The sequence below is a fragment of the Colobus angolensis genome, unplaced genomic scaffold, assembly GCF_000951035.1.
Source record: "Colobus angolensis palliatus isolate OR3802 unplaced genomic scaffold, Cang.pa_1.0 Scaffold111, whole genome shotgun sequence".
NCBI classification, from domain to species: domain Eukaryota; kingdom Metazoa; phylum Chordata; class Mammalia; order Primates; family Cercopithecidae; genus Colobus; species Colobus angolensis.
This window is the reverse complement of record NW_012112142.1, coordinates 5,052,023-5,070,892: the sequence shown is the minus strand read 5'-3', so window position 1 is coordinate 5,070,892 and position 18,870 is coordinate 5,052,023. Positions and strand designations below refer to the sequence as shown.

Below are 18,870 nucleotides of genomic sequence, written 5' to 3'. Positions count from 1 at the left end.
CCTCCCCTCCCCTCCCCTCTCCTCTTTCTTTGAGATGGAGTCTCGCTTTGTTGCTCAGCTGGAGTGCAGTGGTGTAACATAGGCCCACTGCAAACCTCTGGTCTTCTTGGTTCAAGTGATTCTCCTGCCTCAGCCTCCTATGTAGCTGGGATTACAGGGGCACACTACCATGCCCGGCTAATTTTTGTATTTTTAGTAGAGAGAGGGTTTCACCATGTTGGCCAGGCTGGTCTCCAACTCCTGACCTCAAGTGATCTGCCCACCTCAGCTTCCCAAAGTGCGGGGATTATAGGCATGAGGCGCTGCGCCTGGCCAAGATCCTCAATAATTTATAAGAGTATAAAGAAGTCTTGAGGTAAAAAATGTTGAGATCCTCTGATCTAGGCTATATTTCTTCATTTTATGTGCAAGGATATAATGTGTTAACAATTTTAAAGGCCTTGTTAGAATGCAGATGTACGGAATTTTGATGTTTCCCAGTCTGGAAGCCCTGTACTGAAAGAAATTAATTCACATGTTTCTAGTGAACCTGTAGTAGTTTCTGGTTATCTTTTTCTACATTTCCAGATGGTCACTATTTTTTTTAAGTAATAATCTAGAGCCTAATTTGGGATCTCCATGTAGTCAGATGGACTAATAACTCAGCTTCAATTTCCTCTCCTCACTTTGTGCATAATGTTTTGTTGCAGTTAGGAACGAATTTTTGAAATTGCCTTTGGCCCTTTGAGCCGAGATTCTCTTTGGGACCTCAAGTGTTGGAAGCGTAGGTAACTTTACTCAGAATGTTGTGAAGGCTGCTTTTGTGAAACCTCAGTTTCTGTTATCTGAATAAGGAACAGTGCTGTTTCTTAGAGTGGATATATACCTTGATTCCCAAACATTTTTAATTTTTGAAATTAAATTTCCTATAGTTAACTAATCAAAACTTAATAGATGTCTGTGTTTTGGTCTTAGTTTAAGTATACAGTTTTTAGCTATGTTTTCCATTCCCCCCCACTTTTTCTTGTCATGAGGTTGGAGGGAGAATGAAGTTCTGCCCTGTGAATGAAGTAGGTGAGGAATATAGTGATTAAATGGTAGACCTGTGTTAATAACATGATGTTGGAGATTCTAGATATCTCTGGTCTGGTGTAACCCTTTTAGCTGGATCAGGAGACTGAGCTGTAGAGAAGTTAAGTTACTCTCTCAAGACCACAGTGCATTTAAATAGCAATGAACATTATGATCTTATGTCCCTTTATTAGTAAATTAGTAATAGGATTGTGTACCAGTGTTTAATCTCTTTAACCATTTGTTTTTTCATCTATGTCATTGGAATAAAACTATCAACCTTGTAGAGTTGATCGTATTATCTTGCATACCCTTTCTTTTTTTTTGTTGAAAAATTTTAGATCCACAGAAAGGTTGCAAGAATGATTAAAATAAACATTGTATACCCTATATAGTATAATTCTATTATTATTATTTTTGTTGAATAATTTGAGACTAAGTTCCTTTATATCAATTCATCCCTAAATATTTGAATACGTGTCTCCTAAAAACAAGGACAAATTCAGGAAATTTGACGTGGCCACAATACTGTTGTCTATATATCATGACTCCAAGTGTGGCCTGTAGTCCAACACATTAACATTAACTGGAAATCTGTTAGAATTGAAGACTATTGGGCTGAATCAGAATCTGCATTTGAGTAAGAACACCAGGTGATTTGTGTGTGTGTAAATGTTTGAGACGTACTGCTCTAATGGGAGTCCATATTTATATTTCCCTGTCGCCAAATGACATTTTTAATAGAAAAATTGCCCCAATCCAGGGTCATATATTGCATTTAATAATTGCCATGTCTCCTTTAATTTAGAATAGTTTCTCAGCCTTAGCCTTTCATGATATTGGCACTTCTGAAGTGTACAGGACAATTGTTTTATAAAATGATCATTAATTTGACTCTTCACAATTAGATTCAAGTTAAGTATTTTTGGGAGGTACATAGATGATGCTGATCTAAGTGCATCACATCAAGAGGCACACGACACCAGTTTGTTCCATTATTGGTGAAATTTACTTTGACCCCTTGGTTGGGTGTTATTCTGGTTATTTATCAGAACATAGCAAATCACCCCAAAATTTAGTGTTTTGAAACAACCAATCTTGTTATTTTCATGATTATACAGACAAATTCAGGCAGGGTGGGGCAAAATTTAGCTTGTCTCTGCTCCTTGATGTCTGGGGCTTCAGCTGGGAAATTTTGAATAGCTGTGGGCTGGAATCATCTGGAGGCTTCTGCACTCACATCTGGTGCCTAGGCTGGGCTGACTCACAGGCTGGGCTCCCCTGGGACTGTTGAGCACAATGCCTATATGTGGTCTCTTCATGTAGCTTGAGCTTCCTCACAGACATGGCTGCCTAAGGGCTCCAAGTGAGTGTTCCAGCAAACAAACTAGAGACCATAGGGCTGTTCATGATCGAGCATCAGAAGTCATATATAGTTCACTTTCACATTAGCTATTGATTGAAGCACTTAGGAGCCTGCACAGATTTGGGAAATCTGGGGCAGGGAGATAGACTCCACCTCTTGATGGAAAGAGTATCAAAGAATTTGTGGCCTTGTTTTAAAATTGCCACAGGTAGTGACTGCTGTATTTCCTAATTGTAAATATAGCCATTTTCTCTTTGGAATTAACTGTAATGCATCAGGAGACACCCTGAGAATACTGAAGAATCCCGTTCCTTGGCATCTTTAGCCAGTTAGTTTTAGCATTCATTGTTGGCTCCTTTATGTTTATTAGTTGGGATTTGAATTACATAAAAATCTTTATGTGCTAATCTCCCAGTAACTAAACACGTAAGAATTACAGACAGTGCTGGGTTCTTAAAATCCTTTCTTGGACAAAGATAAGCATGCATGACCCAATTTGGCAGGTGGGCCATGTCTTACTGATAGAAGTGCCAAACAGTTATTAGCTTGTCAACAGTAATACAGATGAAGGCATTCTACCTTCCTATGTGTGTGGTTCTATGGCCATTATCCTGACTATTCTGCCTCCTTCCAGTTAAGGGGATGCGCCTGACAGTATGTCATTACCTCATTTATTATGACTGCAAACATTTATGTCAAAGCTGGTCCAAGGCCTAGGTGAGGTGATACCCACTGAGAGAAATCTCCCCCTGTGCTTTTGGGACATGGCTGCTATGTCTGAGCGGCAGTGAGTTCCAAACCAGTAGGTCATCCAAGAATCTAAGCAGGAACCTTTATACTTTTTAAGGTGCAGGAGCGAGGTAAAGATTACACTTTGTCATCATATGTAAGACTTCTTAAACTGAATTGCGCAGTTCACACTGAAGGAGAGGCTGGTGCCTGACACCAGTACGTGTGACCTCCACATAGACTTAAGTTGGCAGGAGTGAGAGTGGAACAGTGTGCTGTTTGGAATGTTTTTCCAAATGTATTCTTGCAGATTTTCTTTTTTTTTTTTTTTGAGACGGAGTCTTGCTCTGTCGCCCGGCCTGGAGTGCAGTGGCCGGATCTCAGCTCACTGCAGGCTCCGCCTCCCAGGTTTACGCCATTCTCCTGCCTCAGCCTCCCAAGTAGCTGGGACTACAGGCGCCCGCCACCTCGCCCAGCTAGTTTTTTGTATTTTTTTTTTTTTAGTAGAGACGGGGTTTCACCGTGTTAGCCAGGATGGTCTCGATCTCCTGACCTCGTGATCCGCCCGTCTCGGCCTCCCAAAGTGCTGGGATTACAGGCTTGAGCCACCGCGCCCGGCCTCTTGCAGATTTTCTAAACCCTTGTTTAGAAACATTTCAATTGAATGGTTAAAATCTAACTGTGTCCTAATGTGTTTAGAAATTGAATCTTGCCCCAAAGTTTAGTCTTAATAGATATATTAAGTTGGTGCAAAAATAATTGTAAAACTCACATTTAAACTTCTGCACCAACCCATATATTGCAGAGGCCACATCCCATGTATAACCTGGGACTGAATAAATTCTAGGAACCTGAGGTCCATATATAGTTGTATTAAATATATTGACTGTTTTCTTCTTTATAATGACAAAATGTTCAAGGAAAGAAAAAAACCCTAAAGAATAGTCATCAAAATTTTATAGAAATGTTCCTGTATAGGGGATGATGGGTATCTATCTTTTTTTTTTTTTTTTTTTAAACCTTCTTTCAAGAGCTGTTTTGTGTTTGCTAACATTTCTACAAGGAATATAATGTATATTCATTATCACCTTTGTAACATGAATAAATTGTAATTTGGGAAAAAAAATGTTTATCAATTTAAAAAAAAGCAAAGTGTTCCTATAAATTGTAGAAACAGTAATTCAGTATGAAGACTGATAGCAATCCGCCCCTCCCACCTTCAGTGCAGCCTGTCCTAAAATGCCACCATTGACCACTTTCAAAACATGAATTTGCTTTAGGCATTTTATTTTTATTAGAGCTGAAATGGAAATGGAAAAAAGAAATTATTGGATTCTCTCTTAAATATGTAAGCCATTCCTGTAAATATGTGTACTTGGAATAGGTTTCACATGATTCTGATAAATATGTATACATGCCTTCAAGAGATGTGTTCTTCATTGTGACTAAAATTTGCACATTTCCTTTTGGAGAATGAATAGGTCCATGGCTTATTTTTTTCTTTCTAGGAAAAGTTACGCCTGTAATCCCAGCACTTTGGGAGGCCGAGGCGGGCGGATCATGAGGTCAGGAGATTGAGACCATCCTGGCTATCGTGGTGAAACCCCGTCTCTACTAAAAATCCAAAACATTAGCCAGGCGTGGTGGCGGGCACCTTTAGTCCCAGCTACTCTGGAGGCTGAGGCAGGAGAATGCTGTGAACCCCAGAGGCGGAGGTTGCAGTGAGCCAAGATCTCGCTGCTGCACTCCAGCCTGGGCGACAGAGTGAGACTTCGTCTCAAAAAAAAAAAAAGAAAAGTTACTGTAGTCTACCCAAATGAAATGACTAGGGGTCATGGCTTGTATTCCAAAAGAAAAATATCATTCATGTTGGAAATTTCATGAGATGATGAGTCAATTAGTTCTAAATGTGTTTACTTAAAGTTTCACCAGTGTCGTTTAAGGAAGACTCTTTTTTATCAGGGTTCTCGCTATCCCAGGGGAGCAAATCCTCTTCTTGGGGATCCTTAGGTCTTCGAGACTGCCAGTGGTACATTTACTATGTTTTGATCTTCTGTGCTGCTAGTAGGACCCAGTGATTTTTAACGGAGGGCTTGAGGCTCAGAAAGAAGGGTGAAAAGAGAGGAAAAAAGGAACTTCAAGAAGTTGTTACCAACATTGAAGGAGGAGGAAGAAGAGGAGAAAGAAAGGAATGTTGTATACGGAGTATGCCTTATTGTTGACATAGAGTATATTTTATTAATGTTAGTCTAGGCATTTATTACTGAAATGTAAACTTTTTGTTTGCATGTGAGCAAGGGACACATTGAAAAAAGGCTTTGGCTTTTTACTGAGCGAAGAGTATTTGTAGACATTTGGGTTATGAAAGTCAACATTACAGCTATATTTGGAGAAGTGTATTCTTCTGACTTCGGAAATCGTATGCTGTGTTTTCCAAATGTTTGCAGGTGCAAATTGATGAAACTGCACCTGGAGTGTTTTTAAAGATTTGCAAACCAGAAAACAACATTTTATAATTGGGGATATATGTTCACACCATGAACATAATAGTGATGCAGCTTTGGCTTAATCAGGAGGGGATCACCTGATGTAGATGGGGAGAAGGTTGATGTAGTGAAAATGTCTGTAATGCCATTTGGTTCTGAGCGTATTATCAAAGTTATTATTCCTTCTGTTGGTCTTTGTGAAATGAAACACTGGAATAAGCAGGACACTGATGTTGCATCCCTAGTTAGTGGCACTGAAGATGCCTGTGGGTGGAGTAGGTAGTTCTGGAGTGTGTTGTACTTTATAAAGTCTGATTGATAAAGATTGTCAATATGCTGAAATCTTTAATGCAAAAACCAAAGTCGGCTATGTATCACTCTATTTAGCGTATAGAGTGCTACCGAAATCAATATGGTATGTCCCACTGGAACTTGGGAAAGGGGTCTAAAAATGTTTCCTGAAATAAAACCTAAAAAAAATTTAGAAAAACAGAAACTGTACCAATTTGGTATATTTCAGAAAAGAACTTTTTTCTTCTTTTAGTTTTAGTTGTAAACCAAAGTTGTAGTTGTTTTTTGAAAAGCCGATGCTGAGTCAGGGCCTGAACCTGTGGGACAGGTGACCACTGGCAGGGGAATGTCTCCTGTTCCCTTCTTCCCTCTCTTTTCTCCTGGTGGCCTTTCTCTAGTCTCCTGTGACATGGTAGAGAGGGCCTCATACTGATAGGTCGCAGCAGGACTCCAAACAGGACCCTTCCTATGCCCTAATGTCAGCCTCTTGCATCTGTAATGCATTGGAAATCACTTTGAGGAATTTCAGCTATTCAGCAAAATCTGCCCAGAAGAGGAAGTACATGCATGAGGGGTACTTTGTTGGAAATAGAAAGAAGGGGTCAAAGCTAGGAAGACAGGAAGTAGCTGTTGGCCATGAGACCTGCTCTGGGAATAAGGCCTGACTCTGCCACTGACTAGTGGTGTGAATATGAGCAAATCTTTAACCACGGGGCCTCAGTTTGCTCAACTGTGAAATAATGGGCTTGGCCTTAGGGGTAAGTAGTATACTTTCCAGCTTCAAGATTCTGAGTTTTAATGAACCAGAACAAACATGAAACTGTAGAATATTTCCAGCCTCAAGCCTGAACCCGACTGGTATTTTACTGTCAGACCCTGTCGTCAATTCTAGTTAAATTTTCTAGAAAAGACCCATATTTAGTCATGGTGATTCAAGGACAGAGAGCTGGAAAAGGTTTTCGGTGCTCTCTCTCTGTACTGTTCACGTGGTAGCTACTGAGGTAAAGTTGTAGGTTGAAGTTCAGGTTGCCTTGGAGCGAACCTAGTCAAACAACCCCAAGGTGATCAGGGTTTGCTTAAACCTGTAGACTCCAAAGCTCAGAGTAGTATTTGGCCATTTCGTAACTGTGCTATTTTAGAAAGAAGACTGGACATTTTATTTCTGTCCCTCCTTTCTATGTTAACTTAGGAGAGCCTGCATTGATTTCTAGCTGTCTTCTGGAAATACCTCTGTCTGCTTATGGATAAGTATAGTTCTGTGAAATAAGACATCAGCACAGAGGACATACTGTGAATGGGGCTTGGTATGGCTGGGTGATGTTGGAGGCAGTGGAACACAGTGGTCAAGACATGTGCAGTGGAGTGAGGGAAGTGGGTTCAAATCTTTGTAAGTCAAGCACTTGGCATAATGTCAGGCATGTGGCAAGTACCCAGAAGTTGCAACTGTCATTATTTGAGAACATGGGAATATACAAACATAATCTTCCTGTCATAATAAAGACCAGTGAACTCGTTGGTAGAAACATCTTTCTAAAAAAGAGTTACTGGAGCTGGATGCGGTGACTCACACCTGTAAACCCAGTGCTTTGAGAGGCTGTGGTGGGAGGGTCACTTGAGACCGGGAGTTCGAGATTAGCCTGGCTGACAGAACGAGATCCTGTCTCTACAAAAACATGAAAAATTACTTGGTTGTGGTGACACGTGCCTGAAATCCTAATTACTTAAGAGGCTGAGGCAGGAGGATTGCTTGAGCCCAGGAGTTCAAGGCTGCAGCAACCTGTGATTGTACCACTGCACTCTATCTTGGGCAACAGAGCAAGACCCTGTCTCTGAAAGAAAAAAAAATTAATGAGGGAAAAAATGCAAATTGTTTTTTCCTCTGTTCTCATAACACAACAATCAACACAGAAAACGTCCGTGTCCAGATGTGTGGGGGTTTTCCCTACACACCAAGCAAGCAGTCAGCTCTCCAGCCAGCGCCAGTTAGGTGACCTCCCATTCAGTTCCAACACCTGGAGGTAGTGCCAGATGCCACAGATTGAGGGCTTAGTCCCCAAGACTGCCCCCTTTTCAGATGCTAGTCGCGAATCCAGGCTTCCAGAAATTCTGACTGACTGGCTTCCACTTGGGGTTCCCACAACCCCTGCTTTGGTTTCGATTAATTTGCTAGAGTGGCTCACAGAACTCGAACACATTTACCGATTTAGTATACAGGACATTGTATGCTTTGGGAGGCCGCAGCAGGCAGATCACTTGAGGCCAGGAGTTTAAGACTAGTCTGGGCAACATGGTGAAACCTCATCTCTACTTAAAAAAACAAAAAACAAACAAACAAACGAGCTGGGTGTGGTGGTGCATGCCTGTAATCCCAGCTACCCGGGAGGCTGAGGCAGGAGAATCGCTTGAGCCTGGGTGGTGGAGATTGCAGTGAGCCAAGATTGTGCCACTGCACTCCAGCCTGGGGGACAGAGTGAGCCTCTGTCTCAGAAAAGTAAAGTGAATGAATGAATGACATTGCTAGGGATACAGATAAAGAGATGCATAGGGTGAGCTCTGGAGGAAGGGGTGTGGAGCTTCCATGCCTCCCCTTGGTGTACCACCCTACAGGAAGCTCTGTGTTCAGCTCTCCAGAAGCTTTTCATACCTTATGGAGACTTCATTGGATGGGCGTGACTGACCACAAAGCGGAAATATAATTGTACAGAAAGGGTCTGATCGAATGCTAATGGACTGAAAGAGAAACCCAGCAACGCCTGACTGTTCAGATTCTTCTTGGCCTCTCTGTGCAGCATTCCCTCCTCCAGAATATAGAGCAAGACGCCTTCTGAAATGGAGGTCTTATGACCTAAAGTCAGACAAGGAAGGTCAGAGGATTTATTTTTTTAATAGAAGATTCGAAAATAAAATCTGATTAAATTTAAGTCAAAACAACATCAGATCGTTACACATCAAATAATTCATTCCAAAACTAAACAGGTAAAACTGTCTTTAGGTATAGACAGTGCCTGATACACCCTCACTTGTATCAAAGATTGTGTGCTACTTTTTCTTTTAATATAAATAATTAATAGGTAAGCCAGGAAGGCCAGTTCTTTAATGCAGGGGAAGATACCTGCCTTGGGGAGAGCAGAGAGAGATTCTGTTTTCTGAGGCCTGCTTCTAAGGTCTAAAGTATCCTAACATTATAATGAGAGCTGTGACAGTGATGAGCCAGTAACCATAAATATGTATGTGAGTATGTGTGTGTGTATATAAAGGAATTCAGGGAGAGGAAGTGTGATATCATTACATAGATAGATACTGTGGACTTACAGTATTTATTAATTCAGTTCAATCAAATGCTTCAGGTTTAAGTTGTGTGCTAAAGCAGAATTTTCAGAGACTGTCTTATATCCTGTTATTGGCAAAGTATTTCTGGCAGAAGTGGTGCAGTCGTTTCCACATGTGGCCCCTGGTAGCAGAGCGTGAAGGACTTGGGGAGGGATTTGTATAAATGGCTGAGTCCCATGGGCATAAACATCCATTGTGTTGTGTCTGAGGAATCTGTAACTCTGAACAGTAGTGCCAGACTGCTGTTTGTGCTGGCACTCTTAGGAGACCCAAGTAAGCAAGCACTTCCTTACCTGGCATGCCTACACGTGGAGTGTTTTTTGTCATTGGATTGTCAGACTTGAGTTTTTCTTATGTTGTAAATACGTAGGTGCTGTGAAAAAATTTTCACCCTGGGGGGAATAAAAGTTTTGAATAGATGTAATCTCTTGATTCTCAATATTGCTTAAGATAAGTTCATCTCTCCTAGAACAAAGGCAGTGAGAGGTGTGATGTCAGGAAAGTTGGGAGAGCTGGGTAATCTTAGAAGGAGACCTGGGCACTGAGAGGAATTTACATCCATGCAGTGGTTCTAGAATTGGCAAATCAGTATTATCTTTAGAGATGACACACATCTTGGCAATGTAGAACAAGATAAGCTACATTTTATCTTCTAGAATTCGATTGCCAAAATCACAGGTCAGAATTTTAAAGTAAATAGTTTTACTATTTCCTCTTCTTGTAGCTCTAAAAACAGTGTCCCTTTAAGTCATTCCTGGTGTTTCAGAGAGATCATCAGAGCATGGCTTTGTATCAAAAAAAAAAAAAAAAAAAAAAGGCTTCAGAACTGGGGCATTGGAAGACAAAGTAAATGCATATAAAGGTAATGTATTCTCAGAACATGTAGAAGGGGATGGTGAATTTATGTAGCTATTCCCCATTTTACTCTTTCTAAACAGATAGAAGATAGTACTAGCTGGTAGTATTTTTCCCTAAGAATTAAATGTTGTTTGTTTCATAAACCTATAATATTTTTATAGTTTGGCAGCAGTGACTTTGGAATGAAAGCCAACTTCAGATGCCAACTCTACCATTTTGAAACCGTAGAGACTTGTGCTAATTGTTTAATTTTTGAGCTTTGCTTATTTGTAAAATGTGTAGAACAGTATCTTACCTCAAAGGCTGCTGAGACTACTAAACTGCTTATGAGAAAGCTTGCTACCTAGTAGGTGTTTATTAAATGTTAAATGTATTAAATGAATTAGGAAGTATTTTATATCCAAAATTTCAGTGCTAGAGTACAGAAATAAATACAGGAAACAATTGTTTGATTCCAGGTTACTTGGGAATTTTGTAAAGGTGCTCCATTTGTTACTTTTCTTTAGTCCATTGCTTGATGTCCTTTTCCATAGCGCTTTAGAATAACTTGGCTCAGAGCGCTGAATTTGGGGAATATTCAAGACCCCAAGAAATTAGTGCCCTCTAAAATAGCAGTTGAGTGGAGTCATGAGGGTCTGAATTCATTTTTATAATTATTTACTGTTGCAATTATATTATGAATACAAATAGCTACCATTTATTTCTGGCTACTGTGTGCCAGGCACTGTACTGAACACTTTATAAACATTATGTCACTTAATCCCTATAGTACAAGCATAATGGTTCTCATTTCACACCTGTAATCCCAGCACTTTGGGAAGCTGAGGTGGGCAGATCATGAGGTCAGGAGTTAGAGACCATCCTGACCAACATGGTGAAACCCCATCTCTACTAAAAATACAAAAATTAGCTGGGCATGGTGGTGCGCGCCTGTAATCCCAGCTACTCAGGAGGCTGAGGCAGGAGAATCGTTTGAACCCAGGAGGCGGAGGTTGCAGTGAGCCAAGCTGAGCTGAGATCACACCATTGCACTCCAGCCTGGGTGACAGAGTGAGACTCCACCTCAGGGAAAAAAAAAAAAAAAAAGTCTAACCTGACCTTCCATAGCTGTTAGGATTTAAAACCAGGATAGTGCTATCTTAGATGAGCATCTGTGATTTGCTGCCCGTGTTAATCAGGATGATAGCTTAGCTTTCTGAAGTGCTAATACAGGTTGAGTATCCCTTCATGGAAATGCTTGGGACCAGAAGTGTTATGAATTTCAATTTTTTTTTGATTTTTGAATATTTGCATTATATGTAATAGTTGCGTATCCCAAATCTGAAATTCAGAATGCTCCAATGAGCATTTCCTTTGAGTGTCATGTCAGTGCTCAAAAGTTTCAGATTTTGGAGTGTTTCAGATTTCAGATTTTTGGATTTGGGATCTTTAGCCTATACAACATAGAACTTATTGAGGGTGTGGTGTGTGTTTAGAATCTCTGACATATTTTATACCTCATTAGGACTTGGTAAGGTTCAAGAAATTGATTATATATGTACAGTGCCAAATTTTATGAAATAATTTTTCTGGTGTTTTTTTTCCCCTTCAACTTTTAAGTTCTGGGGTACATGTACAGGATGTGCAGATTTGTTACACAAACGTGTGGCATGCTGGTTTGCTACACCTATCAACCCATCACCTAGGTATTAAGCCCAGCATGCATTAGCTGTTCTTCCTGATGCTCTCCCTCCTCCTTCCCCACTGACAGGCCTCAGTGTGTGTTCCCCCATGTGTCCATGGTTCACATCGTTCAGCTCCTACTTATAGGTGAGAACATGCGTTTTATTATTATTATTATTATTATTATTATTTTCTTTGCATTACTTTGCTGAGGATAATGGCTTCCAGCTCCATCCATGTCCCTGCAAAGGACAGGATCTTGTTCATTTTTATGACGGCATAGTATTCTAAGGTATATGTATATACAACACATTTTCTTTATCCAGTCTATTATTGATGGACATTTGGGTTGATTCCATGTCTTTGCTATTGTGAATAGTGTTGCAGTGAACATACACATGGTGTGTATCTTTATAACAGAATGATTTACATTCCTTGGGTATATACGTGGTAATGGGATTGCTGAGTCAAATGGTATTAATATTTCTGTTTCTAAATCTTGGAGGAATCACCATGCTGTCTTCCATAATGGTTGAACTCATTTGCACTCCCATTTTCTGGTGTTTTGATACTGACTTTTGTTCATCCGAGACAAGTATAAAATAACAGTGGAATACCTATGTCTAAATCATTGTTTCTTAGTCTTGACTATACAAAAGGATCACCTGAGGAGCTTTAAGATGTAAACCAAAGAAAACAAAACAGACTCCAAAGCTTGGTCCTCATTCCCAGATACTCTGATGTGAGCTAAACAGTGCCTTAAGTCTTCTGGAGACCAACCTGGGTTGGGCCCAGCCCTGAGATTTGGACTGAGGTGCTGGGAAGGACTGAGATCAGTCCTCTGCAGGGTCTCATTTTGCTTGGTAGTCTGACTCTGCAGTTTGGGGTGGCCTCCACACCTCACCCCTCCACACCCTTTCCCCAACACCCTCACTTCAAACTGGAGGAAAGAGGTGGGGCAGTTTTCAGCATTTGCACCGCTCCAGTCAGTATGATCCTCTGAGAGGGTCTGTTTGGAGGTTATCATCTGTCCATCACCAGTTGTTGGGATATAACTTTTTCTTTGCTAATGTATGCTTTGGATATACTGGCTGTGTGTATGGCTTGGTTTTCTATTCTGGGACATCCTAGAGGCATCTGCCATGTTTGTAAACATCAAACATATTAGTAGGTAAGCTGGGGAGCTGTTTTAAATGTCACAGGTGCCATTTTTTTTTTTCAGTGGAGTCTTGTTTCCTGGCTTTTCTTCTCTCCTTCACTGTTATGGGACTTCTCAACTTAACTGCTTTCCTGTTCCCACCACCCCACAGCCTTCTTACATCTGAACAATGACACATGGCAGTAAATCCAGCTGTGGATGATAGTCCAGGCAGCAGAGGGGTTTTCAGGCAGATAAGTAGTTCAGTGTTGGCCAGATGGGCCTATTGGAACACAGATTTTGTGGAAACATGCTGTTAGCAGGTTACCAGTTGGAGCAATAAATTAAATTTTCACTAGCACATATTTGTCTACAGTAACTTAAATCATTTTTTTAAAATTTCATTTACACATGAGGGGGCAGTATGGGACTATAAAGCAAACGTTCTCTTTGAAATAGCTTATTTTTATTGGTATGTAATAGTTTTAAGGTGCGAACTTTTAGACTGTGCAATTAAAACTGCAACATCGTTGTTAGTTGTTCAGTGATAGGTATATGTAAGTGATACACCCTCACTTGTATGGAAGGTTGTGTCCCACTTTCTCTTTTAATATAAAAAATATAAAACAGACATTCTCATAGTGCTTTTTGTTTTTAAATTATACACGTGCAGAATGTGCAGGTTCTGGGATACATGTGCAGAACGTGCAGGTCTGTTACATAGGTATACATGTGCCATGGTGGTTTGCTGCATCCATCAACCTGCCCTCTAGGATTTAAGCCCCGCATACATTAGGTATTTGTGGGTTTTATATTCATGTTTTGTTTAAAGCTAACTGACTTTCTTCCTGTTTTCTGCTTCCACCTGAGGAACGTCAGCCCTTTAGAGATGCAGCTTCTATTACGTTGATATCTCTAATGTATTTTACTTTATGACTTTATTGAAGGATGAAGGGCCTGCAGCGTGGCTGGAAGGAAGCCTCTAAACTGGGATCTTGCAGCTACGGAGGGTCTATTATCAATCACCTCTGTATGATATGCTTTCCTTTGTGGCACAGATTGCTTTTCTCAAAATTTGCTAAGCAAAGGAGCAGCACATTTTAATTAATGTTATTCTTACTGATCTATGAATGACATTGTAGATAAATCAAGGTGCTAATATTCTAGGTTTCATAAATGAAAGGGGAAATAAAAGAGGAGTTAGAGGGTATTAAATGAATTGATAAAATCTAGAAAACATTTTATGAAAAATGTAAATGGGAAGCTAGAAAGGTAATTTCATAAGCATAGGCTATTTTTAAATGTGTAAAAAGTATTTGCAGTCATATGTTTCTGTTTACGTAGTTTGGAAAAAATTGAGGCCAACGTTTTGGTGTAAATATAACCTGTAAAATTTAATGAAATACTTATTTTTAATGTTTTATCCTGGCTGCTTCCTTTGGAGATGAAGGGCTGTGGTACTGTCTATATCAGCTAACGATAGTTTTACTTGTTTAGTTTTGGAATGAATTATTTGATATATAACAATCATATAACAATCTGATATCGTTTTGACTTAAATTTAATCAGATATTTTATTTTGGAATCTTCTGTTAAAAAAATAAAAGGCGCCGGGCGCGGTGGCTCAAGCCTGTAATCCCAGCACTTTGGGAGGCCGAGACAGGCGGATCACGAGGTCAGGAGATCGAGACCATCCTGGCTAACACGGTGAAACCCCGTCTCTACTAAAAAAATACAAAAAAAAAACTAGCCGGGCGCGGTGGCGGGCGCCTGTAGTCCTAGCTACTCGGGAGGCTGAGGCAGGAGAATGGCGTAAACCCTGGAGGCGGAGCTTGCAGTGAGCTGAGATCCGGCCACTGCACTCCAGCCCGGGCAACAGAGCGAGACTCCGTCTCAAAAAAAAAAAATAAATAAAAAAAATAAAAGGCTATGACCTCTTCCCTTCATTTGAAGGAATGAATTTTGGGCTCTAGCCTGTCTTGAATGAACTCCAGATCAAATGTTGTGGTGCTCGTTTACTGGAGTAACGCACAGGTTTCTGTTCATGGTAAATAATTCCTGTCCTTTATGCTTTGATGGCAGATTTTTCGGACACCGCCCGATACCACATTCCCTGAGCCGACCTGCCTGTCAGCATCACCCCCAAATGCACCACCAAGGCAGTCAAAGAGACAAGGCCAGAGAACCAAGAGGCCCGTGGCCGTCTACAATCTTTGTCTGGAGCTGGAAGATGGTAAGATGTTAATGATATTTTTTGCTTGATAGCATGTTGAGAGTATGACATATCATATGTCCTCAGGGCAGGCCACAGTTTTCTGTCATCTGTGTTTTAATTTCTTCTTCCCTTAAGATTATAATTTTGAGATATACAGGGAGGGTGAAGCTTTTTTGTAAGGGGGAAAACTCAAGTTTCAGTTTTGTGTTTGTCTTTGTTATGCATGGTTCTTTTTTTATTTTTAAAAGGCAGCTTAAATTTCTTTTTCGGGAGACTTGTGTGACCTCCTGTGAGGTTACATAACCCTGAGACAAATGGAAGGGGAACTAAAATTAAAGCAGATCTTTTATGAGAGGAGCAGATGGAGTCTCATGTTAAATGCATCTAGATTAAAGGCACAGTTCACCATCACACCGGGGTTTACGGCTTGTGTGCCTTACTTGCCCCATTTTTCTGACTTGCTCATCAGGCACAATGCTTCATCTTATGGCAGGGGTGGCAAGTTGGCCTGCCTACCTGGGCCAGGCCTGTGGGAACTGGGCTGCAGTGGAACTCTGGCCAGTGGAAGTTCTTACGTCCTATCTGAGCCACCCTGTTCTAGGTAATCATTGCCATGTGGCTCTGTTGTTTCAGTGTTGCCAGATTGCCCAGTTTTTACAGAGCCTAGAAATCTGAGTTTTCAACACTGATCTATACAAAACAAGACTGGGAGCCGTGCACAGGCCTCCCATTGCTGATTTGTAATCATGTGGTTATTGGTGTGGAGAGTAAGATGATTCTGGTATCCAAACCTGCATTTTCAGTACGTAGCCTAAAGCTGTGACTCGTCTTGTGAGGCCTTCCTCTTATTGAGAACATTTGCTGAATTTGAAAGTAGTCTTCATTCTTCTTCTAGTCCTCTTTGTTTAAGAAAAGAGTCTTTCATTTATTATCCTTGAGCTACCCAGGTTACCTTAGTTGGGAAGTGTGAGATTAGCAGAGTGACGAAGGGGATGAGGATGGGGACAAATACAATACCTTCATCATAGGCAGCTGCATGCACACATGGCCAGCTGGTTAATATCCAGAGATCCATGCAAGCAGGTGACAACTGTCTTCAGCTTGCCTGACTTAAAGGTATCTTGAGGAAGACTCAGAATGCCTCCTGTAATGACACAGGGGGGCTAAAATGTGGGATTCTTTTATATTGCTTAAGACAAAGGTACATATGATACAAATATTAGTTTTACAATTGGATAATTTCCAGAGGAAGGACATGAATCATTACAATTAAGCTATAATTTCAGTACTTCCTTTTAGACACTCATTTCAACTTCTGATCCTAGCTAACTTTGTTCTTCTGTCTCTTTCTCACATTCATTCTTTCTCAGCAGAGTTGTTAATAGGAGTAAAAGTGACTGGTTTGAATTGCACCTTCTCTTACATCTCACTTGTCCTCTGATGGAAGTGTTAATAAATAGTGAAATAAGCAAATGTTGGAAAGTAGGAAAGAAAAAAGAAATCAAGAAGACACAGAATACCTCAAATGGCTCCTTGGCCCTTGAGCAAAATGGAAGTGACTCTATTTCATGAGGTAGATGAGTAAGGAAGGACATTTTGGTCTTAGGATCACATCTACCATTTTGATGTTCTTAGCAATGGGATTGTAATATCCAGTCAAATTTATTTAGTGGATTAACCTTTTGATCATTGGATTGCTAAGTGATTATTAATGGTAAGAAGCTTCTGTAGTAGTATTTAACACATCTCTTATGGGAACATTCAAGCTAGTGTGCAGTCATAGCCTTCCTAACTTGTAGGTGATAAAATAATTCGTTAAAATTGCTTCATTTTTAAGGGAAAAGATTGTCAGATACTCAACTTCTTTAGTCTGGTTTTTATGTTCATTATATGATGTTTTGTTCTACATTTTGTATTTCGTGAAGTATTTTATAGCTTTATATTCATCCTTGGTTGCAACATTGGGATTTTTTTTTTAAGTTGTCAGAATCAGGAAAACTCTTAAGTTTGGTCATAGTGTGATTTTATCTTATCTTAGAGGTTATATGGTAAGATAAAGCAACTTAAAACTGTTATTCTCCCTTGCCCTCAGTTTTTTGTAGTTAAGATTTAGTTGTGTGAAAAAATAGTTATTTCAGAGAGAACAGAATAGGGTCTATATTTTGTCATAGGCTTTTATATTTTACATATTCTAAAAAATGAATACATTTATTGGAAAGGAAGCATATAGGGAAAGAATACTGAAAACAACTATTCATGTTATTGAATGTCACTTAGCATATTGAAAACTTTACTTCCAAAAGAAGATGTATTCTTGTCATTAGGACTTAATTTTTTTTTTAAGTAGCTTGAATCATGTAATTGTCAAAATGACTTGAAGGTTTCAAAAAGTTTAATTTTTTTGTATATTTTTCTTATTGTTAATAGTGAAGTGACTTCCCATGTTAATCTAGTTTGGGTTAAAATATGCGTTATTATAGACAACTTTGGTTGATTATTTTTCCAAATGTTCTAGTTTATATGGGACAGATAGAAAATGTGTATACAAATATGCTTCTCTCTCTTCCCTGCCCCTGCCCCTTGACTCATTGTAGTATAAGTTTGACTTAATGAAATCCAGGATGAATAGTTTTTGCTTATAAGTTAGGTAGACTATCTGCCAAGATTCGAGGAACTGGATTGGATGACTGGAGATGTTCTTCAGCCCTATAATTTGGTCAGAGATTTGGTATTTGAGTGAAGTGGTTTGTGGTGTGTTGTTTCTTCTTCTACAATGAGTAGAGTATGAAACTGTGTGATGTCCCAAACAGCCAGTCTTGGAACACACTCGGAATTGGTTTCAGTTCAACATCAGGCAGATCAAAAAAGCATCAGTGAAGAGTCAGCAAGCCTGTTAGCATGTGTCACGGTAGGATGGTCCTGTGGAAAACCCAGCATGAAGCTGGAGGGGAGATCCTCTGCTGGGAGACATGTTTTCTGTTATGTTCATTCAATCTCACCCCCACTCCCATTGGAGAGATGACCAGTTTAACTAAATACACCGAGTGTCTTTTACTTTAGTAAAGACTTCCATTGGCATTGGCGCATTTAGCTGTACTGTGTATGCTCATTATTTTTCTTTGTAATATGTGATTAAATGATATTAAACTTATTTGCAAAAGACTTTAAAATTCTAGTTACTTGCTTAAGGTTCTTTATTGATGATTAATATGAACTAAAATGGATATAATATCTGGCTTGTTTTCTTAAATTAGAGCAGCTGTTAAATCTTTGTGAGATTCTCATCTTTTATTATTTTGTTGAAGCCATATTGCTCAGTTTTCATATAACATTTAATCTCATGAACATCAAAGCTGAGCAGATTTGGCTAAGTCAGTTATGAAAAAGCAAAATATGAGGTAGGCTGCTAAGTGCTAAAAAGATTAGAAATCAAAGGTTTGCTTTCATTTCATTTTCAAGTTATATCCTATGTTTTTATTTCTTTAGAACTAGTGAGATGACTCTAAAAATGTTAAATATATGTTATGTGTTTGTTTTCTCCTGTCCCCACTCCAAGTGCGTATCCTTATAATCTCTGACATACAGAGGGGCTGCTGTGTTTATTGTAATTCCCCCAAATGCAAGGAAAGTTCAGGAGGCTATATGAGATCAAAGTGATCTTTGTTATTTTTCATTCAAGGCAGAAGAAATTTTAAGCGAAGGTTTGGGGAGTCAGGGAGAAGAGGATTACCATCTGAATCTCTTT

The 18,870-nt window shown here is 39.7% G+C and overlaps 1 protein-coding gene across 1 annotated transcript in view; it reads left to right on the top strand.

Annotated features, from left to right (window-relative positions):
- ARHGAP10 (Rho GTPase activating protein 10) overlaps positions 1–18,870 on the top strand; it is a 341,948-nt gene that overhangs the window by 276,360 nt on the left and 46,718 nt on the right. Inside the window, exon 19 of the mRNA XM_011956701.1 lies at positions 14,993–15,143. Coding sequence (XP_011812091.1) covers positions 14,993–15,143 — 151 coding nt within the window. The remainder of the gene's footprint in view (positions 1–14,992; positions 15,144–18,870) is intronic.